Here is a 25,001-nt window from a genome sequence, read left to right on the forward strand (position 1 = left end):
TGAAAAGGCTCTTTTGTTTGCTTTGTTCATGCACTTGGAGTAGCTGTTTTGAACTTCAAGTCTATAAAATACCTGTACTCCCCTGTGAGCTTTTCTGCTCCTCTCACCCTCACCCATGCGCAGACACTACACTGTGTGCACAATTATTAGGCAAGTGAGGATTTTGATCAAATCATCTTTCTGCATATTTTCCACCTCTGAGCTGTAAAAATGTGAATGCTTTTTGGATGAAGCAGATCATGTGATGTGTACTTGTGTCATGAGGGAGGGTGTGTGTTACACACCTGTCCCTGGTCTAGGTTCTGCTCCATCTGCCCCGGTCCATTGACCTTTCTGGTACTCCATGTCTGGCTTTGCAGGTGACCTGGCATGTTTCTATGTGATGACCTGCCTGGGTCTATTTTAGGGATTAGAAGACACACACCAGGGTCTTGGGATTGAAATCTTAGACTAGACTAGACTTGCAGTTTGTGTGTGCACAGCAACCTGGCTGCAGGTTGTCTCCTGTAGACCAGTAGCTTCTGGTACCTCTACCTACTTGTCTGTGGCTTCTATTGACTTAGGAGTTCTGTCAGCTATCTGTCCCTGGGTCTCCTGGACCTCTACTCTGTGTCCGCGTCTGGTTTTCAGGACATCTTCCTGGCTGTGTGTGGCTTCCTTAGCTGCTGACTTTCCAGTTACTGCGACATGTTATTTGCTACCTACCTATGGTTTCCTGCACTCCACATGCTTTCCTCCGGTTTCCTGATGTCCTCTTCCTGCCTGTCATTTCCTGCACTTCACCTGTTTGTGTGCAGTTTCCTGATGTCCTCTGCCATCCTGTCGTTTCCTGCACTCCACCTGCTTGCCTTCGGTTTCCTCGGTTTGCTGGCATCCTCTGCTTGCCTGCTGTTTCCTGGCATCCTCTGCTTGCCTGCGATTTCATCCTCGGCGTGCCTGTTGTTTCCTGGCATTCTCTGCTTGCCTGCGATTTCATCCTCTGCTTGCTTGTTGTTTCCTGGCCTTCTCTGCTTGCCTGCGATTTCATCCTTTGCTTGCCTGTTGTTTCCTGGCCTTTTCTGCTTGCCTGCGATTTCATCCTCTGCTTGCCTGTGGTTTCCTGGCTCTCTCTGCTTGCCTGCGATTTCATCCTCTGCTTGCCTGTGGTTTCCTGATGTCCTTTGCTTGTCTGTGGTTTCCTGCACTCCACTTGCCTGCCTGTGGTTTCCTGAGGTCCTCCACCTGCCTGCGGTTTCCAGCATTCCACCTGTCTACCTACGGTTTTCAGTGTCTACCTACAGTTTTCAGTCCCTCTAGTCCAACCTGCTGCTCCGATGCCCGTAATCCATGTACCCACATGGACTGTGGGATTACAGAATCCATCTCACCCAGTGAGCTCCTTGAATTTCTCGTTACAGCGTGACATAAAGATTTGAACACTATAGATGGACAAATAAATTCAACTGGATTTGAAATTTACAAAGATCCACGTGCGCCAAAATTTGTATATTTTGTAATTCGCTTCTGCACAAATTCAGCAATATGCCACCATATTTCTGAACGATAATGGGCCATTAAAATGTAAAAAAATATATATATATCATTATACTCACCTCTCCGGTCACTGTGCTACTCACCTGCACGTGTCTGGTCCTTACTGCACCTTCCGATCCCCAGCTTCTTGCGATAGAATCTTCAGTCCACTGAGCTGGACTTCCAGGTGTCATGGCTCTTGAGAGGGTTCTGCACATGCACGATGACTGAGCTCCCATGTCCTTCCACAGAATCCTACTGGATGCAATGACAACCCAGAAGTCCAGCACAATGCAACAGGACTAAAGATTCCATAATGAGCGGCGGAAGCATGGAACATGAGGCGAGGACCAGACAGGTGGCGGTGACTAGTGGTGGCCAAAAAGGAGATTTAAGTGACTGAAAAGTCAAAAATTGTATCTTACTCTGAAGAACTCGGCTTGTCCGTGCATAACACTGATACCAATGGGTATAACTATAGCTGTGCCTGCCATAGCAGATACTATAGGGCAGGAGGTTAAGGGGGCAGGCACAGGTACAGAAACACTGCATCTTTTTGTAGGGGATAACACATTGGTGGCTTTCGACTATTTGGCCTACTATATAGGTTTATTGATATAATCAAAGCAATTATTTATTTCTACCCATGCAGCGGGTATGATATAAGTGGTGGGGGCCCATCTTACTTTGCTGCGGAGTCCAATTAATTTTAGTTTGACGTCCATATGTTTCAGTAAACACTATGTAAAACTTTTTATCTCCCGTGGTAGCAGACGATATATTTGCTGCCGGGTCCTTCCTATACTTTACAGCAGATGGATGAGAGGTGCAGTAGCAGGACACCCTCCAATCAGTTCAGGATCGGGATCCTTCTGTCAAAAATCAATTGTCTTAAGTGGACAACCTTTTTAAAGGCAACAGTTAAAAAAATCTCCATTTATATAAATACACGAGTAAAATAAAATAACCAGTTTGAATACCTAATGATTTCCTTGCAGACATTTTAGACGTTAAGCCTGCAACGATAGATTGCACTTTTGTTCCAGTTCTATGAGTGATGTTAATCTAATGTGTCTTTCAAGCCTGAAGCTGTAATGATAGCATTGATTAAATTACATTGTAAAATGTTACGTTCACATACAAATTGTTTCAATGTTGTACATCTGTATCTTCAGCTAAATGACGCACATTAGTTCATGCTTGTCTCATCAAGAGTCAGGTCATCTATCAGAGAGCAGGCAGCGATGGTTCTCATGCCAGGGAGAACCTGCAGAATAGACTTGTTGGGTATTCTGATATATTTCCAAACCCCAGATTTAATGGCGTACATAGACACAAAGATTAGATTGGTGCCAAGTTCTGCCTCTCATGACAGTAGGGCCGTCATTTGTTTTCCCTCTCTATTTTTATGACCTCTTTTCGTCAATTCTCAACCTCTTTTTTTTTTTTGGAGAGGAGAGTCCTTCACAAGGTCTTGCCACCTAATACCAGAACAGATTTCGACCAAGAAATGCCAGAGGGGCTCAAAAAAAAAGGAAAAGTTTCTCTCAATGTGTAAAAAAAAAAAAAAAAATGCACGAATGAGCCATAAGTAGGGATGAGTGGACCTGTGGAAGTTCAGGATCTTGTACCTGACCTGAACTTTAGTCAAAAGTTTGGTTCGGTACCAGAACTGTACCCGAACTTGAACCAAGACCCATTAAAAACAATGAGCACCTGAAGTCTGGAGCTGGAAAATTCTCTATTTTGCTTTCTCTCTCTCCTCTTGGACTTCCCCCAGATCTCAGAACTTTGAAATGGACGTCCGGGAGAAGTCCGTTGTTCTGACTTTAGCACCAGATCATTAAGAAACCAGAACTATTAAGCTCTTCTCTAGCCATTACATTAAACCACTGACAGATAAAGTTAATAACATTAAGTATTGTCTAACTACAATCAAGGGGTAGGATATATTTGGCACCAAATGAACAGTACATTTTTGAAGTTCAGGTGATAAAAACAGGAAAAATGGGCAAGAAAATAAGGTTCAATTTCACAGAAAAGTGGCCGAAAAAGCAATTGCCAGCAATCATAGAGAGGTTTAAGAACGCACAGGGTGTCCTCTGACCTGTCCAAATCCCCATGTTGACCCTTGTCTACAAAAAAAGTACCTCTGCTTGGTCCTAGAATTCATGTGGATGTTATTTTGACACACTGGCGGACAAAGACAAAAAAGGGCCCCTGTGCAAGATCAATATATGGGCCCTTTGCAGTGTCATAGCTCATCATAATGCCCAATTCCATCTACTGTGGAGGTGCCAGTGCCCCCCTTACCTCTTGGGCCCTTGTGTGGCTGCACAAGTTGCAGCAATGTTATGTCCACCCTTAATTTTACATCTTCCATCTACTTAGTTATTGTTTATGAAGACAGATTATATCAATTTAGAGCTTCACTTTGATGTGGTCATAAATCAGCTGAGAGAAGCTCGGAAAAAAGACTGATAAAAAAGTTACACACTCCCCGTCAGACTGCTCTCACTGACGAGTTCTCAGATATTTGCAGCCAGCAATAGAAAGAGGCTGTAAAATGCAAATTGTGCAACATTTTTCACGGAAAAAATAGTAACAATTAGTTTTAGTCCAAAATACATGCATTTAAAAAAAAAAAATTCCTCCGAAGGTATCCATAGCATTTAAATCATAGTTGTCCCTCAATAACAAAGATGTAGCAGGTAATACAACAACAGGACCTCCTTCCATCACCTTTACTCCAGAATTACAAAAATGTAGAGGTGAGATCCAAAGTGGTCAACTATGTAATCTGCCTCTTAAAATGTTTAAAGGGGGCATCTCTGTTGGAGTTGTACATCCAGCCCTTGTGTAACTGGCAAGTTGTACTTTTGTTTCCTATTTTGCAGGTGTTATTTACAAAGAGAGAGGTCAGAAGGACGCTTTGCTTTGTGGTAACAGCACAGATGCTGGGTAAGTACATAATTAATAAACTGCCTTGTGTGATTTAAGAGATAAGTGTAGGCAGCGTCCGATCATCCAGTCATACAGTGGTTGGGCATTAGCCAGTTGGTAAACACTCCATGTTTGAATAGGTCTATCTAATATTAGACGAGCAGCTAATGGCGCCTGGGCAATAGCTAAATTTTATCTTAGACCCCCTGCTCCAAGCCAATGACAAAATGAAAATCCTTTCTTAGAACTGTGCAAAAATCAGACAAAAAACAGTGATGCACATGATCATGCTATATACTCTTCCTGGGAAAATAATGGCACTATATATTGTACACACATAATCACAGCATATAGTGTACACATAGAAACACTGTGCACACCCAGACTGTACTGTACACACAATTACAGCATATACTGTACACACAAACACAGCATATACTGTACACACAATTACAGCTTACACTGTACACACAAACACAGAATATACTGTACACACAATTACAGCTTACACTGTACACAAATACAGCATATACTGTACACACACAAACAGAATATACTGTACACACAATTACAGCTTACACTGTACACACGCAAACACAGAATATACTGTATACTTATAACATGGATAAGCGACATAACTTCTGTCAGGGAGTGTACACAGAAACACAGCTTATACTGTACACAAACACAGCATATACTGTACACACAAACAGCATATACTGTACACACAAACACAGCATATACTGTACACACAAACAGCATATACTGTACACACACAAACAGAATATACTGTACACAAAATTACAGCTTACACTGTACACACAAACACAGAATATACTGTACACACAATTACAGCTTACACTGTACACACAAACACAGAATATACTGTACACACAATTACAGCTTACACTGTACACACGCAAACACAGAATATACTGTATACTTATAACATGGATAAGCGACATAACTTCTGTCAGTGAGTGTACACAGAAACACAGCTTATACTGTACACAAACACAGCATATACTGTACACACAAACAGCATATACTGTACACACAAACACAGCATATACTGTACACACAAACACAGCATATACTGTACACACACAAACAGAATATACTGTACACAAAATTACAGCTTACACTGTACACACAAACACAGAATATACTGTACACACAATTACAGCTTACACTGTACACAAATACAGCATATACTGTACACACACAAACAGAATATACTGTACACACAATTACAGCTTACACTGTACACACACAAACACAGAATATACTGTACACACAATTACAGCTTACACTGTACACACGCAAACACAGAATATACTGTATACTTATAACATGGATAAGCGACATAACTTCTGTCAAGGAGTGTACACAGAAACACAGCTTATACTGTACACAAACACAGCATATACTGTACACACAAACAGCATATACTGTACACACATAATCACATCATATACTGTACATACAAAACACAGCATATACTGTACACACATAAACACAGCTTATACTGCACTCACAAACACAGCATATACTGTACATACAAAACACAGCATATACTGCACACACACACAGCATATACTGTACACAAACACAGCATATACTGTACAAACAATTACAGCTTACACTGTACACATAAACACCGCATACACTGTATACACAAACACAGAATATACTGTACACACAAACACAGCATATACTGTACACAAACAACATATACTGTAAACACAAACACAGCATATACTGTAGACACAAACACAACATATACTGTACACACACAAACACAGCATATGCTGTACACACAAACACAACATATACTGTACACACACAAACACAGCTTATACTGTACGCACACAAACACAGCTTATACTGTACACACAAACACAGCTTATACTGTACACAAACACAACATATACTGTACACTCAAACACAGCATATACTGTACATAAAAACATAACATATACTATACACACAAACACAGCATATACTGTACACACATAAACACAGCTTATACTATACACACACAAACACAGCTTATATTGTACATACAAACACATCTTATACTGTACACAAAGACAGCATATACTGTACACACAAACACAGCATATACTGTACACACAAACACAGCATATACTGTACACACAAACACAGCATATACTGTACACACATAATCACAGCATATACTGTGCACACATAATCACAGCATATACTGTACATACAAAACACACCATATACTGTACATACAAACACAGAATATACTGTACACACATAAACCCAGCTTATACTGTACACACAAACACAGTTTATACTATACACACACAAACACAGCTTATACTGTACATACAAACACAGCTTATACTGTACACAAAGACAGCATATACTGTACACACAAACACAGCATATACTGTACACACAAACACAGCATATACTGTACACACAAACACAGCATATACTGTACACACATAAACCCAGCTTATACTGTACACACATAAACACAGCTTATACTGTACACTCCCTGACAGAAGTTATGTCGCTTATCCATGTTATGTAAATAAAAGCTTATAACTTGATGTTAAATTTATCCATTGGTTGTATAAATTATTCGTTTGAAAGCTGAAGCCCTCTGAAATGTGGTTTAGGTTAAGAAAATAAATTGGCATCAATGCAGAAATATTGATCAGTTAATGGACACAGAATGGTCAGATTTTGGCAAGACAAAAGTTTTGTCACCCACAGAAAGTACTGTTCAAACAAATAATTAACTTAAAATATAAATGTATATTGCATAACATTGGTGAATGAAGTTGTGGTGCTATTAAAATCATATTTAATATTTTGTGTGACTTCCATGAGCTTCAAGGACTGCATCAATGCGGTTCAACAATGATTCATACAATTTATTAATGAAGCCATCAGAAAGAGCAAAGAATGCAGTCTTACATGCCTCCAAGAGTTCATCTAGATTCTTTGGTTTTGTCTTCCAAGCTTCCTCTTTCATCCTACCCCAAACATGCTCAATGATGTTCATGTCTGGTGACTGGGCTGGCCAGTCCTTGAGCACTTTGATCTTTTTTGCCTGGAGGAACTTTGTTTTAGAGATGGATGTATGAGATGGAGCACCATCCTGCTGCAGAATTTGACCCCTTTTATGATTTGGAATATAAGAGGTAGCTAATACTTCAGATATTTTAGGCTATTGATATTGCCTTCCACCTTGCAAATGTTTTGCACAACCCCATACTGAATGCAACCTGTTATGAACATTGAAGTTCAGAGCACACAAAGTGACCTGACAATTACCAAAAACAAAGGACGAGCTCTGAGACGTGGGAACTCTGCTGACCGCAATCCCTAATCCTAACACACCACACTAGAGGTAGCCGTGGATTGCGCCTAACGCTCCCTATGCAACTCGGCACAGCCTGAGAAACTAACTAGCCCTGAAGATAGAAAAATAAGCCTACCTTGCCTCAGAGAAATTCCCCAAAGGAAAAGGCAGCCCCCCACATATAGTGACTGTGAGTAAGATGAAAATACAAACACAGAGATGACATAGATTTAGCAAAGTGAGGCCCGACTTACTGAATAGACCGAGGATAGGAAAGATAGCTTTGCGGTCAACACAAAAACCTACAAACAACCACGCAGAGGGGCAAAAAGACCCTCCGCACCGACTAACGATACGGAGGTGCTCCCTCTGCATCTCAGAGCTTCCAGCAAGCAAGAAAAACCAATAAAGCAAGCTGGACAGAAAAAATAGCAAGCAAAAATAACACAAGCAAAACTTAGCTTATGCAGGATAGACAGGCCACAGGAACGATCCAGGAGGAAGCAAGACCAATACTAGAACATTGACTGGAGGCCAGGATCAAAGCACCAGGTGGAGTTAAATAGAGCAGCACCTAACGACTTAACCACATCACCTGAGGAAGGAAACTCAGAAGCCGCAGTACCACTCTCATCCACCAAAGGAAGCTCATAGACAGAACCAGCCGAAGTACCACTCTCGACCACAGGAGGGAGCTTGGCCACAGAATTCACAACAGTAACCCCAGACCATGATCTTTCCACCACCAAATTTAACTGTTTTCTGGGTGTATTTTGGATCCATACGGGCTCCAGTAGGTCTCGTGCAGTATTTGCGGTGGCTGTGGTGTAATTCTACTGAAGATTCATCAGATAAATCCACCTTCTGCCACTTTTCCAATGTCCATCTGTTAGCAGGCTGTGGGACTTTGCAAATGCCACACGATTTTTTATTTGCCTTTTGTTTAGTGCTGGCTTCTGGGCACTGATTCGACCATGGAGGCCATTTCGAGACAGAATCCTACAAACTGTCCTAGTTGACACAGGGACTTGAGGTGACCAGGCCTGTTGGAGCTCTGCTGCTGTGGAAGAGGGGTTTGCTTTGGATTTTCAAACCAACAAACGTTCCTCCTGAGCAGTTGACTTGTGGGGTCTGCCGGACCTGGGCTTGTCAAACGCATCTCTAGTCTCTTCAGTTTTTTTTTAAATTCTTTGTACTTGACGCTGAGACACATTAAAGGTGCCAACCACCTCTGCAGTGGATCTGGTCTTCAGCCTCTTGATAATCCAGGCGTTGTTCGCAGGGTGGATTTTTGGCATGTTGTCAGAGCTCAAGTTGCAGTTCAAGTGAAGGTCTGGGGTGCTGGGTTTCTTATTATACACACAAACTAATTAACCAATCATTTACTGAGCACAGGTGAGGATGTAAACTAGGATTGGGTGCATTATATGACCAGGCGACAAAACTTTTGTCTTGCCAAAATCTGCCCATTCTGTGTCCATTAACTGATCAATATTTCTGCATTGATGCCAATTTATCTTCTTAACCTAAACCACATTTTGGAGGGTTTCAGCTTTCAAAAGAATAATTTATACAACCAATGGATGAATTTAACGTCAGATTATAAGCTTTTATGTACATAACATGGATCCCGATATCTTCCCTCACGTGACCTCCGGTCCTCCCAAGACCTCCTTCTCTCCTCCACACTTATTCGCTCCTCATCCAATCGCCTCCAAGACTTCTCCCAAATATCCCCCATCCTCTGGAACTCTCTGCCCCAACACGTCCGACTATCAACCACAGTCGGATCCTTCAGACGGAACCTGAAAACTCATCTCTTCAGGAAAGCCTACAGCCTGCACTGACACCGCTGCTGCCTCACCACCAACGAAGCTACCGCCTCACCAACACCGGAGCTACCGCCTCACCAACACCGGAGCTCCTGCAACCCTCAACCTACTGTCTCCTTCCCCATAATCCTGTAGAATGTAAGCCCGCAAGGGCAGGGTCCTCGCCCCTCTGTATCAGTCCGTCATTGTTAGTTTGTTTACTGTATGTGATATTTGTAACTTGTATGTAACCCCTTCTCATGTACAGCACCATGGAATCAATGGTGCTATATAAATAAATAATAATAATAATAATAATAAGCGACATAACTTCTGTCAGGGAGTGTACACAGAAACACAGCATATACTGTACACACAAACACAGCTTATACTGTACACACATAAACACAGCATATACTGTACACACAAACACAGCCTATACTGTACACAAACACAGCATATACTGTATACACAATCACAGTTTATACTGTACACACATAAACACAGCATATACTATACACACATAAACATAGCTTATACTGTACACACAATCACTGCACACACACAGACTATACTGTACATACAATCACAGCTTACACTGTACACACACAAACACAGAATATTCTGTATGCATAAACACAGCATATACTGTACATACAAACAGAGCATATACTGTACCCACATAAACACTGCACACACAAACAGGCTATACTCTACACACAATCACAGCTTACACTGTACACACAAACACAGCATATGCTGTACACATGAATACAATGTGTCCCAGGATATGATACTTGTTAGACACTTCTGAACATATGCATACAATTGGTCTATTGTGGTATTACCACTAGACAAGAAGCAATTCCAACTCAAAAGATAGAATTAAAAGTAAATTTTATTCATTCATTCATAAAATCCATAACAATAAAGGTTTAAAAAAAAGACAGGACAAAAACAACTCCAAAAAGAGGAGGGAAAGGCACAGCATACTATCTATCACCAATTAATCTGCCCGGACCAAACAAATATATACAGTACATATATATATATATATATATATATATATATATATATATATATAATCTCAAAAGTATAGTAAACAGACTTAATTGTACCAACTATTTCAACCCTTAAAACAATCAACTATAAATATGTAATGATTCAAATAGAGAGTGGACTTGATCAGTAAAAAAGTTTATAATATACCATAAATAAATACGTGGTGCAGGTAAAGTAGTACTCTTTATCCCTGCAGTATCTTTATCCCTGTAGTATCTTTATCCCTATGATAGAAAACGGTCTCCTTTATAAGGTCGGTTTTACACATCCAGATAATTCTGGAATCGGAGAACACAGTAATGGAGTTATCCGTGTGCTCACGTGGTACATCCATGTGGCACACGTGCGGCAGCTGTGTGCCGCATCAGGACAACACGGACAGCCACCGGGAAGCAGCGCTACAGTAAGTGCTGTCCCCTGCGTGTGGTGCTGAAGCCAGCTGTCATCCTTTCTCCCCTGCTCGGCCGGAAGCAGCACGAGCTGTGGAGAAGAGATGAAAAAAAACCTGACGTGGGGTCCCCCCTATATTTTGCAACCAACCAGGCAAAACTCACAGGTGCGGCTACTGTTCTCAGGCTGGTAAGGGGCCATGGATATGGGCCCCCCAGCCTAAGAAAAGCAGCCCACAGCTGCCCAAAAAAGACGCATCTATTAGATGTGACAATTCTGGAGCTTTGCCAGGTTCTTCCCACTGCCCTGTAGCATTGGCATATGGGGTAATGAGGGGTTAATGTCACCTTCCTACTGTAAAGTGACATTAAGCCGGCTTAGTAATGGAGAGGTGTCAATAAGACACCTTTCCGTTACTAATCCAACAGTTGTTGAAGAGTTAATAAAACACACAGTAAGAAAAAAGTATTTTAACAAAATAAAACAATACATACAGTTTTTACATCTTTATTCTTCTGCCATTCCAAGCGAAACCCTCGTTCTCCTGTAAAAAATCTTAAAATAAACCAACAATATACCCATACCTGTCCGCCGTACAGTCAAGTCCCACGCAGTAATCAGTATCTGGAGGTATTTACATTTTACAACTGGGAGCGCTGCTAATGCGACCGTTCCCAGCTGGAAATGACTGGGAAATGAACGAAATGCAGGGAGCGGAGCTTCGGTGACTAGCGGTGCCGTCACCGAAGCTGCGCCCTCTGGCGGCATGGTCTCAAATGAACTCTTCAGCGTGAGAAAATGCCAGCTGATTTTCCCACGCTGAAGAGATAATTTGAGTTTATGCCACCAGGGAATGCAGGTTCGGTGATGGGACTGCTAGTCACCAAAGCTCAGCTCCCTGCATTTCATTTATTCCCCAGTCGTTTACAGCAAGGAGCAGTTGCATTAGCAGGGCTCTCGGTTGTAAAATGTAAATACCCCCAGATATGGATTACTGCGTGGGACTTGACTGTACGGCGGACAGGTATGGGTATATTGTTGGTTTATTATTTTAAGATTTTTTACAGGAGAATGAGGGCTTCGCTTGGAATGGCAGAAGAATAAAGATGTAAAAACTGTGTGTATTGTTTTATTTCATTAAAATACTTTTCTTACTGTATGTGTTTTATTAACTCTTTTGTGGGATTAGTAATGGATATGTGTCTTATTGACACCTCTCCATTACTAAGCCAGCTTAATCTCACCTTTCAATAGGAAGGTGACATTAACCCCTCATTACCCCATATGCCAATGCTACAGGGCAGTGGGAAGAATCGGGCAAAGCTCTAGAATTGGGGGCATCTAATAGATGCGCCTTTTCTGGGCAGCTGCGGTCTGCTTTTTTTAGGTTAGGGGGGCCCATATCCATGGCCCCTTACCAGCCTGAGAATAGCAGCCTGCACCTGTGAGTTTTATCGGGTTGGTTGTAAATTATAGGAGGGACCCCACGTTGGGTTTTCTTTAATTCATTGGCCCTTGCTCGCGCTGCTGCAAGATGAAAGCCAGGTTCAGCACCACACACAGGAGACATCAGGTTACAGTAGCGCTGCTTCCCACCACGTACACTGTTCTCCGTGTGCACGTGTGCGGGATGTATTGCGGTACGTGCTGCCGGAAAAAGTCTACATGTTTTGCACACGGACACACGGTCCGTGAAAACCCGCTGACATGTGCATAGACCCATCATTTGAATGGGTTTACGTGTGTCAGAGTCTCCAGTACGTGAGAAAACTGTCACTACATGTACCAGAGGCACTGACGTGTGAAACCGGCCTAATGCCAACCCGTGCTGCAGAGTCATTATAAATGCTATAATTGCTCATATAATAAAGTGTAGTAAGGATAAGATAATTCTTTACCCGAATAGCCGTCAAGAACTGAGCCGTGTGGTCAAAATGCTGTGTGCAGGGCTGTGTTTTCACCACACCTGACAGGCGCCGTTTCGCTGCTCGCTTCTTTCTGATTACACAACCACAGGATGGATTTTATAAACCAAGGTGTCATTGTAATCAGTATAACGGTGCCGACCAGACAGTGTCTGTAGGTTACTGTGCACAATCTTGCTGACAGGTTCGCTTTAAAAATGCAATTTTTATTATTGTAAAAAGTGCCATAATATGTAAATGAGCACAAAGCCTAAACTTATACAGCATGATGAGCTGTAGCGATTGACAAGTAGTGATGATGAGCAAATATACTCGATCCTCGAGATTTCTCGAGCACGCTCGGGTGTCCTCCGAGTATTTTTTAGTGCTCGGAGATTTGGTTTTTCTTGCCGCAGCTGAATGATTTACACTGTGTGCAGAATTATTAGGCAAGTTGTATTTTGATCACATGATACTTTTTATACATGTTGTCCTACTCCAAGCTGTTCAGGCTTGAGAGTCAACCACCAATTAAGTAAATCAGGTGATGTGCATCTCTGTAATTAGGAGGGGTGTTGTCTAATGACATCAAAACCTTATAGGGTGTGCTTAAAGGGAACTTGTCACCCCGAAAATCGCGGGTGAGGTAAGCCCACCGGCATCAGGGGCTTATCTACAGCATTCTGTAATGCTGTAGATGAGCCCCCGATGTTACCTGAAAGAGGAGAAAAAGACGTTGGATTATACTCACCCAGGGGCGGTCCCGCTGCTGGTCCGGTCGGATGGGTGTCTCCGGTCCGCTGCGGCGCCTCCCATCTTCATTCCAAGACTTCCTCTTCTGATCTTCAGCCACGGCTCTGGTGCAGACGTACTTTGTCTGCCCTGTTGAGGGCAGAACAAAGTACTGCAGTGCGCAGGCGCCGGAAAGGTCATAGAGGCCCGGCACCTGCGCACTGCAGTACTTTGCTCTGCCCTCAACAGGGCAGACAAAGTACACCTGCGCCGGAGCCGTGGCTGAAGATCAGAAGAGGACGTCTTGGAATGAAGATGGGAGGTGCCGCAGCGGACCGGAGACACCCATCCGACCGGACCAGCAGCGGGACCGCCCCTGGGTGAGTATAATCTAATGTCTTTTTCTTCTCTTTCAGGTAACATCGGGGGCTTATCTACAGCATTACAGAATGCTGTAGATAAGCCGCTGATGCCGGTGGGCTTACCTCACCCGCGATTTTCGGGGTGACAGGTTCCCTTTAATTATTAGGCAACTTCTTTTTCTTTGGCAAAATGGTTCAGAAGAGAGATTTGACAGGCTCTGAAAAGTCCAAAATTGTGAGATGTCTTGCAGAGGGATGCAGCAGTCTAGAAAGTGCCAAACTTTTGAAGCGTGATCACCAAACAATCAAGCGTTTCATGGCAAATAGCCAACAGGGTCGCAAGAACCATGTTGGGCAAAAAAGGCGCAAAATAACTGCCCATGAATTGAGGAAAATCAAGCGTGAAGCTGCCAAGATGCCGTTTGCCACCAGTTATGCCATATTTCAGAGCTGCAACGTTACTGGAGTAACAAAAAGCACAAGGTGTGCGATACTCAGGGACATGGCCAAGGTAAGGAAGGCTGAAAAACGACCACCTTTGAACAAGAAACATAAGATAAAACGTCAAGACTGGGCCAAGAAATATCTTAAGACTGACTTTTCAAAGGTTTTATGGACTGATGAAATGAGAGTGACTCTTGATGGGCCAGATGGATGGGCCAGAGGCTGGATCAGTAAAGGGCAGAGAGCTCCACTCCGACTCAGACGCAGAAAGGTGGAGGTGGGGTACTGGTATGGGCTGGTATCATCAAAGATGAACTTGTGGGACCTTTTCGGGTTGAGGATGGAGTGAAGCTCAACTCCCAGACCTACTGCCAGTTTCTGGAAGACAACTTCTTCAAACAGCGGTACAGGAAGAAGTCGGTATCGTTCAAGAAAAACCTGATTTTCATGCAGGACAAATGCTCCATCACAGCCTCCAACTACTCCACAGCGTGGCTGGCCAGTAAAGGTCTCAAAGAAGAAAAAATAATGACATGGCCCCTTGTTCATCTGATCTGAACCCCATAGAGAACCTTTGGTTCCTCATAAAATGTGAGATCTACAGGGAGGGAAAACAGTCCACCTCTCGGAACAGTGTCTGGGAGGCTGTGGTGGCTGCTGCACGCAATGTTGGTCGTAAACAGATCAAGCAACTGACAGAATCCATGGATGGAAGGCTGAGTGTCATCATAAAGAAAGGGGGCTATATTGGTCACTAATTTTGGGGGGCTTTGTTTTTGCATGTCAGAAATGTTTATTTCTAAATTTTGTGCAGTTATATTGGTTTACCTGGTGAAAATAAACCAGTGAGATGGGAATATATTTGTTTTTTTACTAAGTTGCCTAATAATTCTGCACAGTAACAGCTACCTGCACAAACAGATATCCTCCTAAGATAGCCAAATCTAAATAAAAACCACTCCAACTTCCAAAAATATTAAGCTTTGATATTTATGAGTCTTTTGGGTTCAGTGAGAACATAGTTGTTGATCAATAATAAAAATAATCCTCTAAAATACAACTTGCCTAATAATTCTGCACACAGTGTACATCTGTTAGCCAGCATAAGTACATGTGGGGGTTGCCTGGTTGCTAGGGAATCCCCACATGTACTTATGCTGACTAACAGATGTAAATCATTCAGCTGCGGCAAGAAAAACTAAATCTCCGAACACTAAAAAATACTGGGAGGACACCCGAGCGTGCTCGAGAAATCTCGAGTAATGAGTATATTTGCTCATCACTATTGACAAGTCTACATCTATTACCCCTGACAACCTCAGCTCTGCGTCACTTGTGCCAGTTTTATGATTTAGTAAGCGTTGGGTACGTTGCCATCTGTAGTTCATGAGCGGAACTGCAGTTTTTGCTGATGCAGGTTTTTTCACCTTTCAATGATTTACTTTATTATTTTACTATACATCAGACTTATAATGCAGCACAATATATCATTTCATTTAGTCAGTGTCCAGAATCATATACGTGTGTGAAGGTCGGAAGGAACCCTAATTACGGATATACAAGCTTTGACACTTTTGGCTGGGCATTTTTATCTCTGTTTCGACTGATGACTCAGGACGCCTGGGAACACCTGTATATGAAGGTATGGTATGGATATGAATACTGCACTTTGCTGATTGTGGGCACTGGGCACACCTTATCCACAGTATCACCATAACAATTAAGGGGATGATCTTTTTTCTTGCATAAATGCATGTATTTGGGGGCTAAAAAATAATTTTTCCAATTGTATTTCATGAAAAATCTTGCAACGTTTGGCTTTTAGATACGGTCCGTTTTGTTTTCCTACACATTCAATCTTGATGTTGTCTGTGGTCATAAATCAACTGAGAGCGGCTCAGAAAAAAATAGACAAAATAATTACAAACTCCGCATCAGACCATAACGGTGGGATGATTGACAGATTCTCAGTTAACTCATTCTCCAGCCATCAATTGGCAATGCAAACCTTGCAACATTTTTTAATGAAAACCAATTACAAAAATTATATTTATCTTCAAATACATGCATTTAAGTAAAATAAAAATTGTCCCAAAAGTTGGACACCTCCTTTAACAATCTCAGCCATGGAATGGCTATAGTCTGTATCAGTAGTGCATGGTTCCGTTCCCGTGCGGTCGGTGGGAACGTCAAAACGCCGCATGCGGATGCATCCGCATTCAAGACATGTCCCTGTGTACCCAGTGTTAAAAATAGGTACGCAGGACAATGCATGACATATGAGGAAGTAGGCGGAGCGTAGGCGGAGCTTAAGGGAGGAAGTACACAGCCATACGCAGACCAGTCAAAAGCAAATGTGAACTTAGCCTAACAGTCATTCTAAGGGGGACTAATAATGTGCTTTGCTGTACGTATCAGATACATTCTGCATTTAGCCTATGACTGTTGAAGGAGCCGGGAGAGTGGCAGAAAACAGCCTCTAGGCAGGGCTTAGGGCTTGGCAGTCCGTTTCTAAATACATAGCTGCTGCACATGACCTCAATTTGTTTGGGGGGGTGAAAAAATTGAATATATAGTCATCCATACAGTTTAACGTGCTTAGTGTGCTACATTGCGGTGGTATACAAAACTCAAAAAAAAAGGTTCACAATTTTTTCTAGCTTGAATTAGTCATCCATAGAGTTTAACATGGTTTGTGTTCTATCACGATGATATATAAAACTCCAAAACAAAATTCTGGGTTCGATTAGTCATCCATAGAGTTTAATGTGGGTAGTGTTACATTATGGGGGTGTATGAAACTCCAAATAACCGTTCAATTTTTTTTTCTGGATTCAATTAGTCATCCATACAGTTTAACATGGTTGGTGTTACATATATATATATATATATATATATATATATATATATATATATATATATATATATATATATATATATACTATATATATATACTATATACTATATACTATATATATACTATATATACTATATACTATATACTATATATATACTATAATAATATATATATACTACAAAAAAGTTCAACTTTTTGGGGGTTGAATTAGTAATCCATACAGTTTAATGTGGTTAGTGTATTTTTTGGCAGGCTCTGCCCTTAGTGCACAGCCTTTAGGAGCCTGAGAGTCCCACTATATGATCATTTGAGCAGAATGTGTATGAAGCCCTCCTTTATGTCTAGTTAAGAGTGTATCTGAGTCTCTATTACATCAAATTTTTGAAAGTTCTTGCTTCGTTCATAAATTACACTGAAATTTCCACTGTTTTTATAAAAATTTCAATTTTGGGTTACTTACATTATTATTATTTTTTAAATCCTTTATAAATTTTGCCATATATACAAGTCATTAGACAGGAAATAATGTTTCTTAACATTTTTTTCCTATAAACTTCAGTTTCTCGTCGATCTTGAAGGTTTTATTATCAGTCCTTAAACTGGAGTAAAAGTGTGACATCATTGTTCTGAGCAGCGATCTGTCAGTCAGAGATAATTCCAATGATCTTCCCCATGATGTTCTCCTTCCATTCAGCACTTTTTTTTATCCATTTCAACATTTTCACTGCCCACCCCAAACGTCCTTGTAGGGTCTACTGGTAAAATGAATTTCTCATTGACTGCCATTATACTCGTTACTCGAAACGAGCATACGAGCATTACGAATTGCTCAGTTCGTGTAACGAGCATCCGAACATTTTAGTGCTTGTTCACCCCTACTCCTTACCATTCTATTATTTTATTTCCACTGTTGCTACCTGGAAACTGTCATCAAGTAGACTAGATACTGTTGACAGGTTGTCTTTTAGGTTGAAGGTATCTGTATTTTCTGCTTAGTGCATCTTTTTAGATCAAAGGAAGGATCTGATCGTAGCACAAGTCATTAATTACGAAATGTTTGCTGCACTCCATCAGTTCTTTTCATCTTTACGGTATGTTCCAGTGTTGCGAAAACACAGCAGATTTTCAGCTCTGAAAATCCATGGTGATTTATAGTAGCAGTAGTGAGCATGCAGAAAATATCCGCAGCGTAAATTGAGAAGCACAGTGGATTTCAAATCTGTATCTCAGTTTATCCTGTGGACGTCGGGGTGTATTGTGTTTCACTCTTAGCCATGCATTGTGGCTTTGGACACTATTATTTTCGATATTATAGAGCTCCCCTCAAAAAATCTAACCCACAAATGGAGTCCAAAGTCTCCATTTCCATAGACTATGGCTTCATCAGAGGCAAGTTGGAGCCCATGCTCTATGGGTTTTAGGTGTTACCCCCGATGAATTCAATAATGTGACTCCGAGAACATAACCTTGACTGCACCATTTTCGCAATACTATTTTCAGAGTTATTTACCACTGAGGATTTCTCTGTGTCATTTTTCCTGTGAGAGGTCTGCCGCAAAAATCCTATGTGGGAACGTAACCATAAAAAACACACTTTATGGCAGATCGAAGATAGGTAATATGATGGGTCTGGGTGTTTTGGTAATGATCCAACAACTCAGATACCTTTTCAATAAAGTGAAAAGAGAATCGCCTGTCCACTTTTCCCGAACCTCGGTAAAAAAAGAGTATGAATAGAGCAATGGTGGTGTAAATCTTTACCTCTCAAACCAAAGGAGAAGGGACATCGACTATAGCGCAAAAATAGGGATTTTTGTGTACTCACGGTAAAATCCTTTTCTCCGAGCCATTCATTGGGGGACACAGAACGTGGGTGTATGCTGCTGCCAATAGGAGGCTGACACTAAGTGATACAAAAAAAGTTAGCTCCTCCCCTGCAGTATAAACCCTCCTGCTGGCTCTCAGCTAACCAGTTCGGTGCAAAAGCAGTAGGAGATCAATAACAATATATGAGCGTATAGCATGTCATATTATATATGAGAGTATAGCATGTCAGATTATAAAAAACAATCATAAGCTAATAACAGGGTGGGAGCTGTGTCCCCCAATGAATGGCTCGGAGAAAAGGATTTTACGGTGAGTACACAAAAATCCCTATTTCTCCTTCGCCTCATTGGGGGACACAGACCGTGGGATGTCCCAAAGCAGTCCCTGGGTGGGGACAGCAACAGATCAGGCCCTGTGTAACTGCTACTTACAAGTGCGCCACCGCGGCCTCCAGAGTCCGCCTGCCCAGACTCACATCTGTGGAAGTGTGGGAATTATAGTGCTTCAAGAATGCATGCGGACTGGACGAATCCGCAAGCTTGCAGGCGTGCCTTGCTGACGCCTGGTGCCTAGAACCCTCGATAGACAGGGAGATAGGCTGACATCTAGCACGGAAGGACTCCTGGATGGTGAAAAGAATTCACCATGTTATCATGGTCGATGAAACGGCTAAACCCTTCCTGAAAATGTCAGGAAGCCTTCCTCTACCGTCAGGAAGCCCAAATAAAACATCCAACCTTTAGAAGGACGCCATCCTCAAGACGTACCTACTCAGAGCACTCACTTCGTCCAGAATATGGGGGATCTTATTCCATTTTGTGGACTGGAGCCAAATGAGATGAGGGAACAACTATGCCCTCATAACAGTGGTAATACAGTACCACCTTGGTAACAAGGGATGGAGATGGCCTGAGGACAACCTTGCCTCGAAGGAAATAAGGGAAAAAAGTCTGGAAGAGCAGAGAAGCTAGCTCCGAAGACTCGTCAGAGTGAGAATATCGCAGAGGAGAACGGGACGACTTTCCCTGATAGTAAAGTCTGCCCGAATGAAAAAGGAGCCTACTGTAAGGCTCCTAGGAATAATAAGGTCCCAATGATCTAACGGTATGCGATAGGGAATAACTACGTGTGAAAACTCCCTGTGAGAAAGTCCCTACTTGCGGTTGTGCTGCGATAAGGCGAGAAGATACTAGCTCCGCAAACAAAAAAAAAATGGACATGGTCAGTGCGGATCTCTGAGGATCACTGGGGCCCCTTTCTGCTTCCGAAAGGCTTTCGGAAGCAGTGGAAGGGGAGTTATGGAAACTGGTACCACGGCAGAACCAGAGCATGGAGAGCGATGGCTCTTGGATCTCGAGGCCGAACCACGAACTCGAGTACATTGGCCTCCAGTCTGGATGTCATCCCACCTACAACTGGAGAGCTCCAGTAAGGACAGATCTGATGGAAGACTTCGGGGTGAAGTTCCCACTGACTTGAGGCGGAACCCTGATGGCTGAATTTGTTTGCCGTTCAGAGTTCTAGTACTGGGATATATACTGCCGAGATCACCGAATAATAGACTTCGGCCCATCAGAGAAAGTGAGGTACCTCGGTCATGGCGCCTGACCGTGGGTACCTGCTAGATGACTGACGTAAGGCACCGCCGTGGCATTATCCAATTGAATTCGGATAGGGAGACCCACCAGAAGGCAGTGGACCTGCTGTAAGACTACCGTTCGGATCTCCAGAACAATGATGGGGAGAAGAAGACTGGCATTGGAAGTTACTAATAACCATTGAACCGGGAGAAAGGCCCTGGATGAAGAAGGAGCTCAGAGACTATTGTCTGAAAGTCTGGTTGACTTGCTGAAAACGAGCGGAGAGAAGGAAACCGCTTCCATTGTCGTCACCATTTTTGCTCAGAACTCTCTTAGCAAATCGAATGAAATGAGGGGGTGAGTAATCAAGTCCTCAGAACTCTCCTTGCGCGAGCTCCCTGTTGAAGGGCCATGACCTTGTCTCGAGGAAAAATTACCATCCTTCTAGAAGTGTGCAGGATCATCCTCAAAAAGGATATCTGCTGGGCTGGAAATGAGGAGAACTTGTCTAAGTGTAGCTGCCAGCCCAGGAGAGAAGGTATCGCAAGAGATATAGACGACTCAGCGTAGTCCTGGAAGGGCGGCTAGACAGACCAAACAGGGCAGGACGAGCATTCCTCTAGAGTGCAAGAGAAACATGACATCCGCCATGACCCGAGCAAACACTCTGGGTGCGGAAGCAAGGCCGAAGGACAAGGTTGTGACTTGAAAATGCTGTTGACGAATGGAAAGGCGAAGGAATTTTTGCAGAGGGCAAGCAACCCGAATGTCGATGGATGCCGGAAACTGCACCTTTTTCTGTTGAAGTAATGGCTGAGCGGAGGGACTCCATCCAAAGAAGGAGGACCATGTCAAAGGTTGTTAGAAGTTTGAGGTCCAGGGTCGATCTTACTTTTCGTTCCCCTGTTTGGAACCAAGATCCCTTAGATCTAGACTGTGCTGGACAATCCTTATACAAGCCTTTGTCAGTCTCCCGCTCAAAAGATTTGATTGGCCAGTTGTTGCTGGTGTGAATCAAGGTAGTTAAGGTCTCCAGCCAGGAGACCATTGCTCTAGCAATCCATGCGGCCACTAGGGAGGATAGAGCGCTGGACCCGAAGCCGCAAGACGGAACGAACCAGATTTGCTATCTGACAGTCCGTGGTATTTTTAATTGATGACCCATCAGGTAGGGATACTGGGAGGTATACCACAGGAGATTCTACCCGGTTAAACTGCCCCATGGCAGAATGTGCGGCTGCATCCAGCAGGTCATAGTCTCTTGCCATCTCCTCTTTTCACGGTGCGGAGATAAAAATTAGGAACCCTCGATCCATCAACCTCTTAACAGGGAAGTGGAGAGGAATTGTCCGCCCTCTTGCATCATCCACTAAATAGTGGTGATGCAGAGGGGGGAGCTCGTCCGCTAAAAAGGGTGCCTCTATATGTCCACAGAGTTCAGGTCTCCAGGTGGACAGGACAGGTTGTCTGGCGTTAGGCCTGGATGCAGAAGAGGAAACATGGAGACGACACTCCGTGTGCTCGTCTGTTGATGGTGTGGGGAGATCGGTGCCCTTTAAAGGACCCGTCGCCCTTAAAAAAAAAAAAAAAAAAACAGGCCAGGCATGGCATCCCACGTAGAGGCTTCTGTCCAGTGAATCGCTTATCCGAATTGAATGGCAAATGCTCTCGAGGGAGTTTAGTCTCTGAAGCTCTGGCAAGCTCAGGCAATATCCAATCCCTATTCAGAGCCTTGTTGTCATCAAATCATTGGTGAGGGAGCAGGAAACGAAAAACTTCCGTTTTCTAGATGCCTGTATGTTTCTAGGCGCCTGCACGTTTCTAGAATACTTGCGGCCCCTGCTAACCGACGGCTCCCATGTAGGATAGGGACCATGTATATTGGTCCTGCGAGCACTCCAAACACAGAGGGTACACAGAGGGATTCAATTTCTTGGTCCGAGAACCATGGATTGGTCAGTGAAGAAGTCCACTGAGGGGAACTAGAAGATAAAGCTGGGGTCGGCGGCGGAGGGCTCCTCGGACTGATCAAGCGCCTTTAAGACCAGGGAATACTGGTCATGCACCTTTAAGACCAGGAAATACTGGTCATAAGCCTTTAAGACCAGGGAATACTGGTCATGCGCCTTTAAGAACCGAGAATACTGGTCATGCGCCTTTAAGACCAGGGAATACTGGTCATGCGCCCAGGAAATACTGGTCATGCGCCTTTAAGACCAGGGAATACTGGCCATGCGCCTTTAAGACCAGAGAATACTGGTCATGCGCCTTTAAGACCAGAGAATACTGGTCATGCGCCTTTAAAACCAGAGAATACTGGTCATGCACCTTTAAGACCAGGGAATACTGGTCATGCACCTTTAAGAGCAGGGAATACTGGTCATGTGCCTTTAAGACCAGGGAATACTGGTCATGCGCCTTTAAGACCAGAGAATACTGGTCATGCGCCTTTAAGACCAGAGAATACTGGTCATGCACCTTTAAGACCAGGGAATACTGGTCATGCACCTTTAAGAGCAGGAAATACTGGTCATGCACCTTTAAGACCAGAGAATACTGGTCATGCACCTTTAAGACCAGAGAATACTGGACATGCACCTTTAAGACCAGAGAATACTGGACATGCACCTTTAAGACCAGAGAATACTGGTCATGCACCTTTAAGACCAGAGAAAACTGGTCATGCACCTTTAAGACCAGAGAATACTGGTCAAGCACCTTTAAGACCACAGAATACTGGTCATGCACCTTTAAGACCAGAGAATACTGGTCATGCACCTTTAAGACCAGGGAATACTGGTCATGCACCTTTAAGACCAGAGAATACTGGTCAAGCACCTTTAAGACCACAGAATACTGGTCATGCACCTTTAAGACCAGAGAATACTGGTCATGCACCTTTAAGACCAGGGAATACTGGTCATGCGCCTTTAAGACCAGGGAATACTGGTCATGCGCCTTTAAGTCTGGGAATCCTGGCCACATGCCTTTAAGACCAGGGAATACTGGTCATGTGCTTTTAAGACCAGGAAATACTGGTCATGCGCCTTTAAGACTGGGAATCCTGGCCACATGCCTTTAAGACCAGGGAATACTGGTCATGCGCCTTTAAGACTGGGAATACTGGCCATATGCCTTTAAGACCAGGTACTTCCTTACCCGGGTACTGATGTAGAGTCGATGTGCCCCTTTAATGCAAAAATACTGTCACCCCAGTGTGAGCTGGCCGGGTGGACCAAGATGGCCACCGGGAGTTGCAGAGTTGATAAAATCTCGCAGAGAGCGAGAAGCGCCAATTTGGGGGGCGGAGCCACAGACACGATGTTGAATAGGCCTAAGCCGGGGCCTAAATTTCTGTAGCCGGCGGAAGTCACCAGCGGGGCGTTCTAGGCAAGACTTCCAGGATGCGGCCTACAAATTGGCCGAAGCCAGGGGCTAAATTTTTGCAGCCATCCAGAGCGTTACCTCAGAGAGGTGGGCCACAGGGAAGTGGCTGAGGCTGCCTGTCAGCATGTGAATATCCCACTGAAGATGGATCCACTCACCATTGGTGCGCGTCCCGGCATGGAGCCGCCGCGGATGTGGGTTTCAGCGCTGTTCTGTGCAGCGTGGACGGTGCAGGGATAAGCCTCAATCCATCATCCATTTGTTAGGGAGGTGGAGAGGAACCGTCCGCCTCCTTCTGCCATCCGCTTTCACAGTGGTGGGACAGTGGGGGCTGCTCGGACGCCATAGAGAGGGGCCTCTGTACATCCACGGAGCTCAGTCCGGGTGGACAGGGCCAGTTGTCCGGCATTAGGCCTGGCTCCAGGAGAGGATACATGGAGGCGACACTCCATGTGGTCGCCTGCTGCTGGTGTGGGGAGATCGGGACCGTGAAGAAACCGTCGCCCCTGAAGTGAGCTCAGGCATGGCTTCCCACGTCGCAGGAGAGGGTACGGGGAGGTATACTCGCCATGCTCGCCTGTTGATGGTTCGGGGGAGATCGGAACCTTGAAAGGAACCGTCGCCCCCTTCACTCCGTTAATTAAAAAATAAAAATTTACAGAAAAGTAAACAATAAAATAAAAACGTTGGGGTCTGAAACAGACCCATGTGCCTCCTACAGACACTAAGCAAGAACTGGTTAGCTGAGAGCCAGCAGGAGGGTGTATACTGCAGGGGAGGAGCTGAGAGCCAGCAGGAGGGTGTATACTGCAGGGGAGGAGCTGAGAGCCAGCAGGAGGGTGTA

The 25,001-nt window shown here is 43.6% G+C and overlaps 1 protein-coding gene across 1 annotated transcript in view; it reads left to right on the forward strand.

Moving 5' to 3' along the window:
* Positions 1 to 25,001, forward strand: part of LOC138644541 (sodium channel protein type 2 subunit alpha-like) — a 187,359-nt gene that overhangs the window by 76,522 nt on the left and 85,836 nt on the right. Inside the window, exons 8-9 of the mRNA XM_069733065.1 lie at positions 4,410 to 4,473; positions 16,007 to 16,148. Of these exons, the coding sequence (XP_069589166.1) occupies positions 4,410 to 4,473; positions 16,007 to 16,148 (206 nt within the window). The remainder of the gene's footprint in view (positions 1 to 4,409; positions 4,474 to 16,006; positions 16,149 to 25,001) is intronic.

The sequence above is a fragment of the Ranitomeya imitator genome, chromosome 7, assembly GCF_032444005.1.
Source record: "Ranitomeya imitator isolate aRanImi1 chromosome 7, aRanImi1.pri, whole genome shotgun sequence".
Taxonomy (NCBI): Eukaryota; Metazoa; Chordata; class Amphibia; order Anura; family Dendrobatidae; genus Ranitomeya; species Ranitomeya imitator.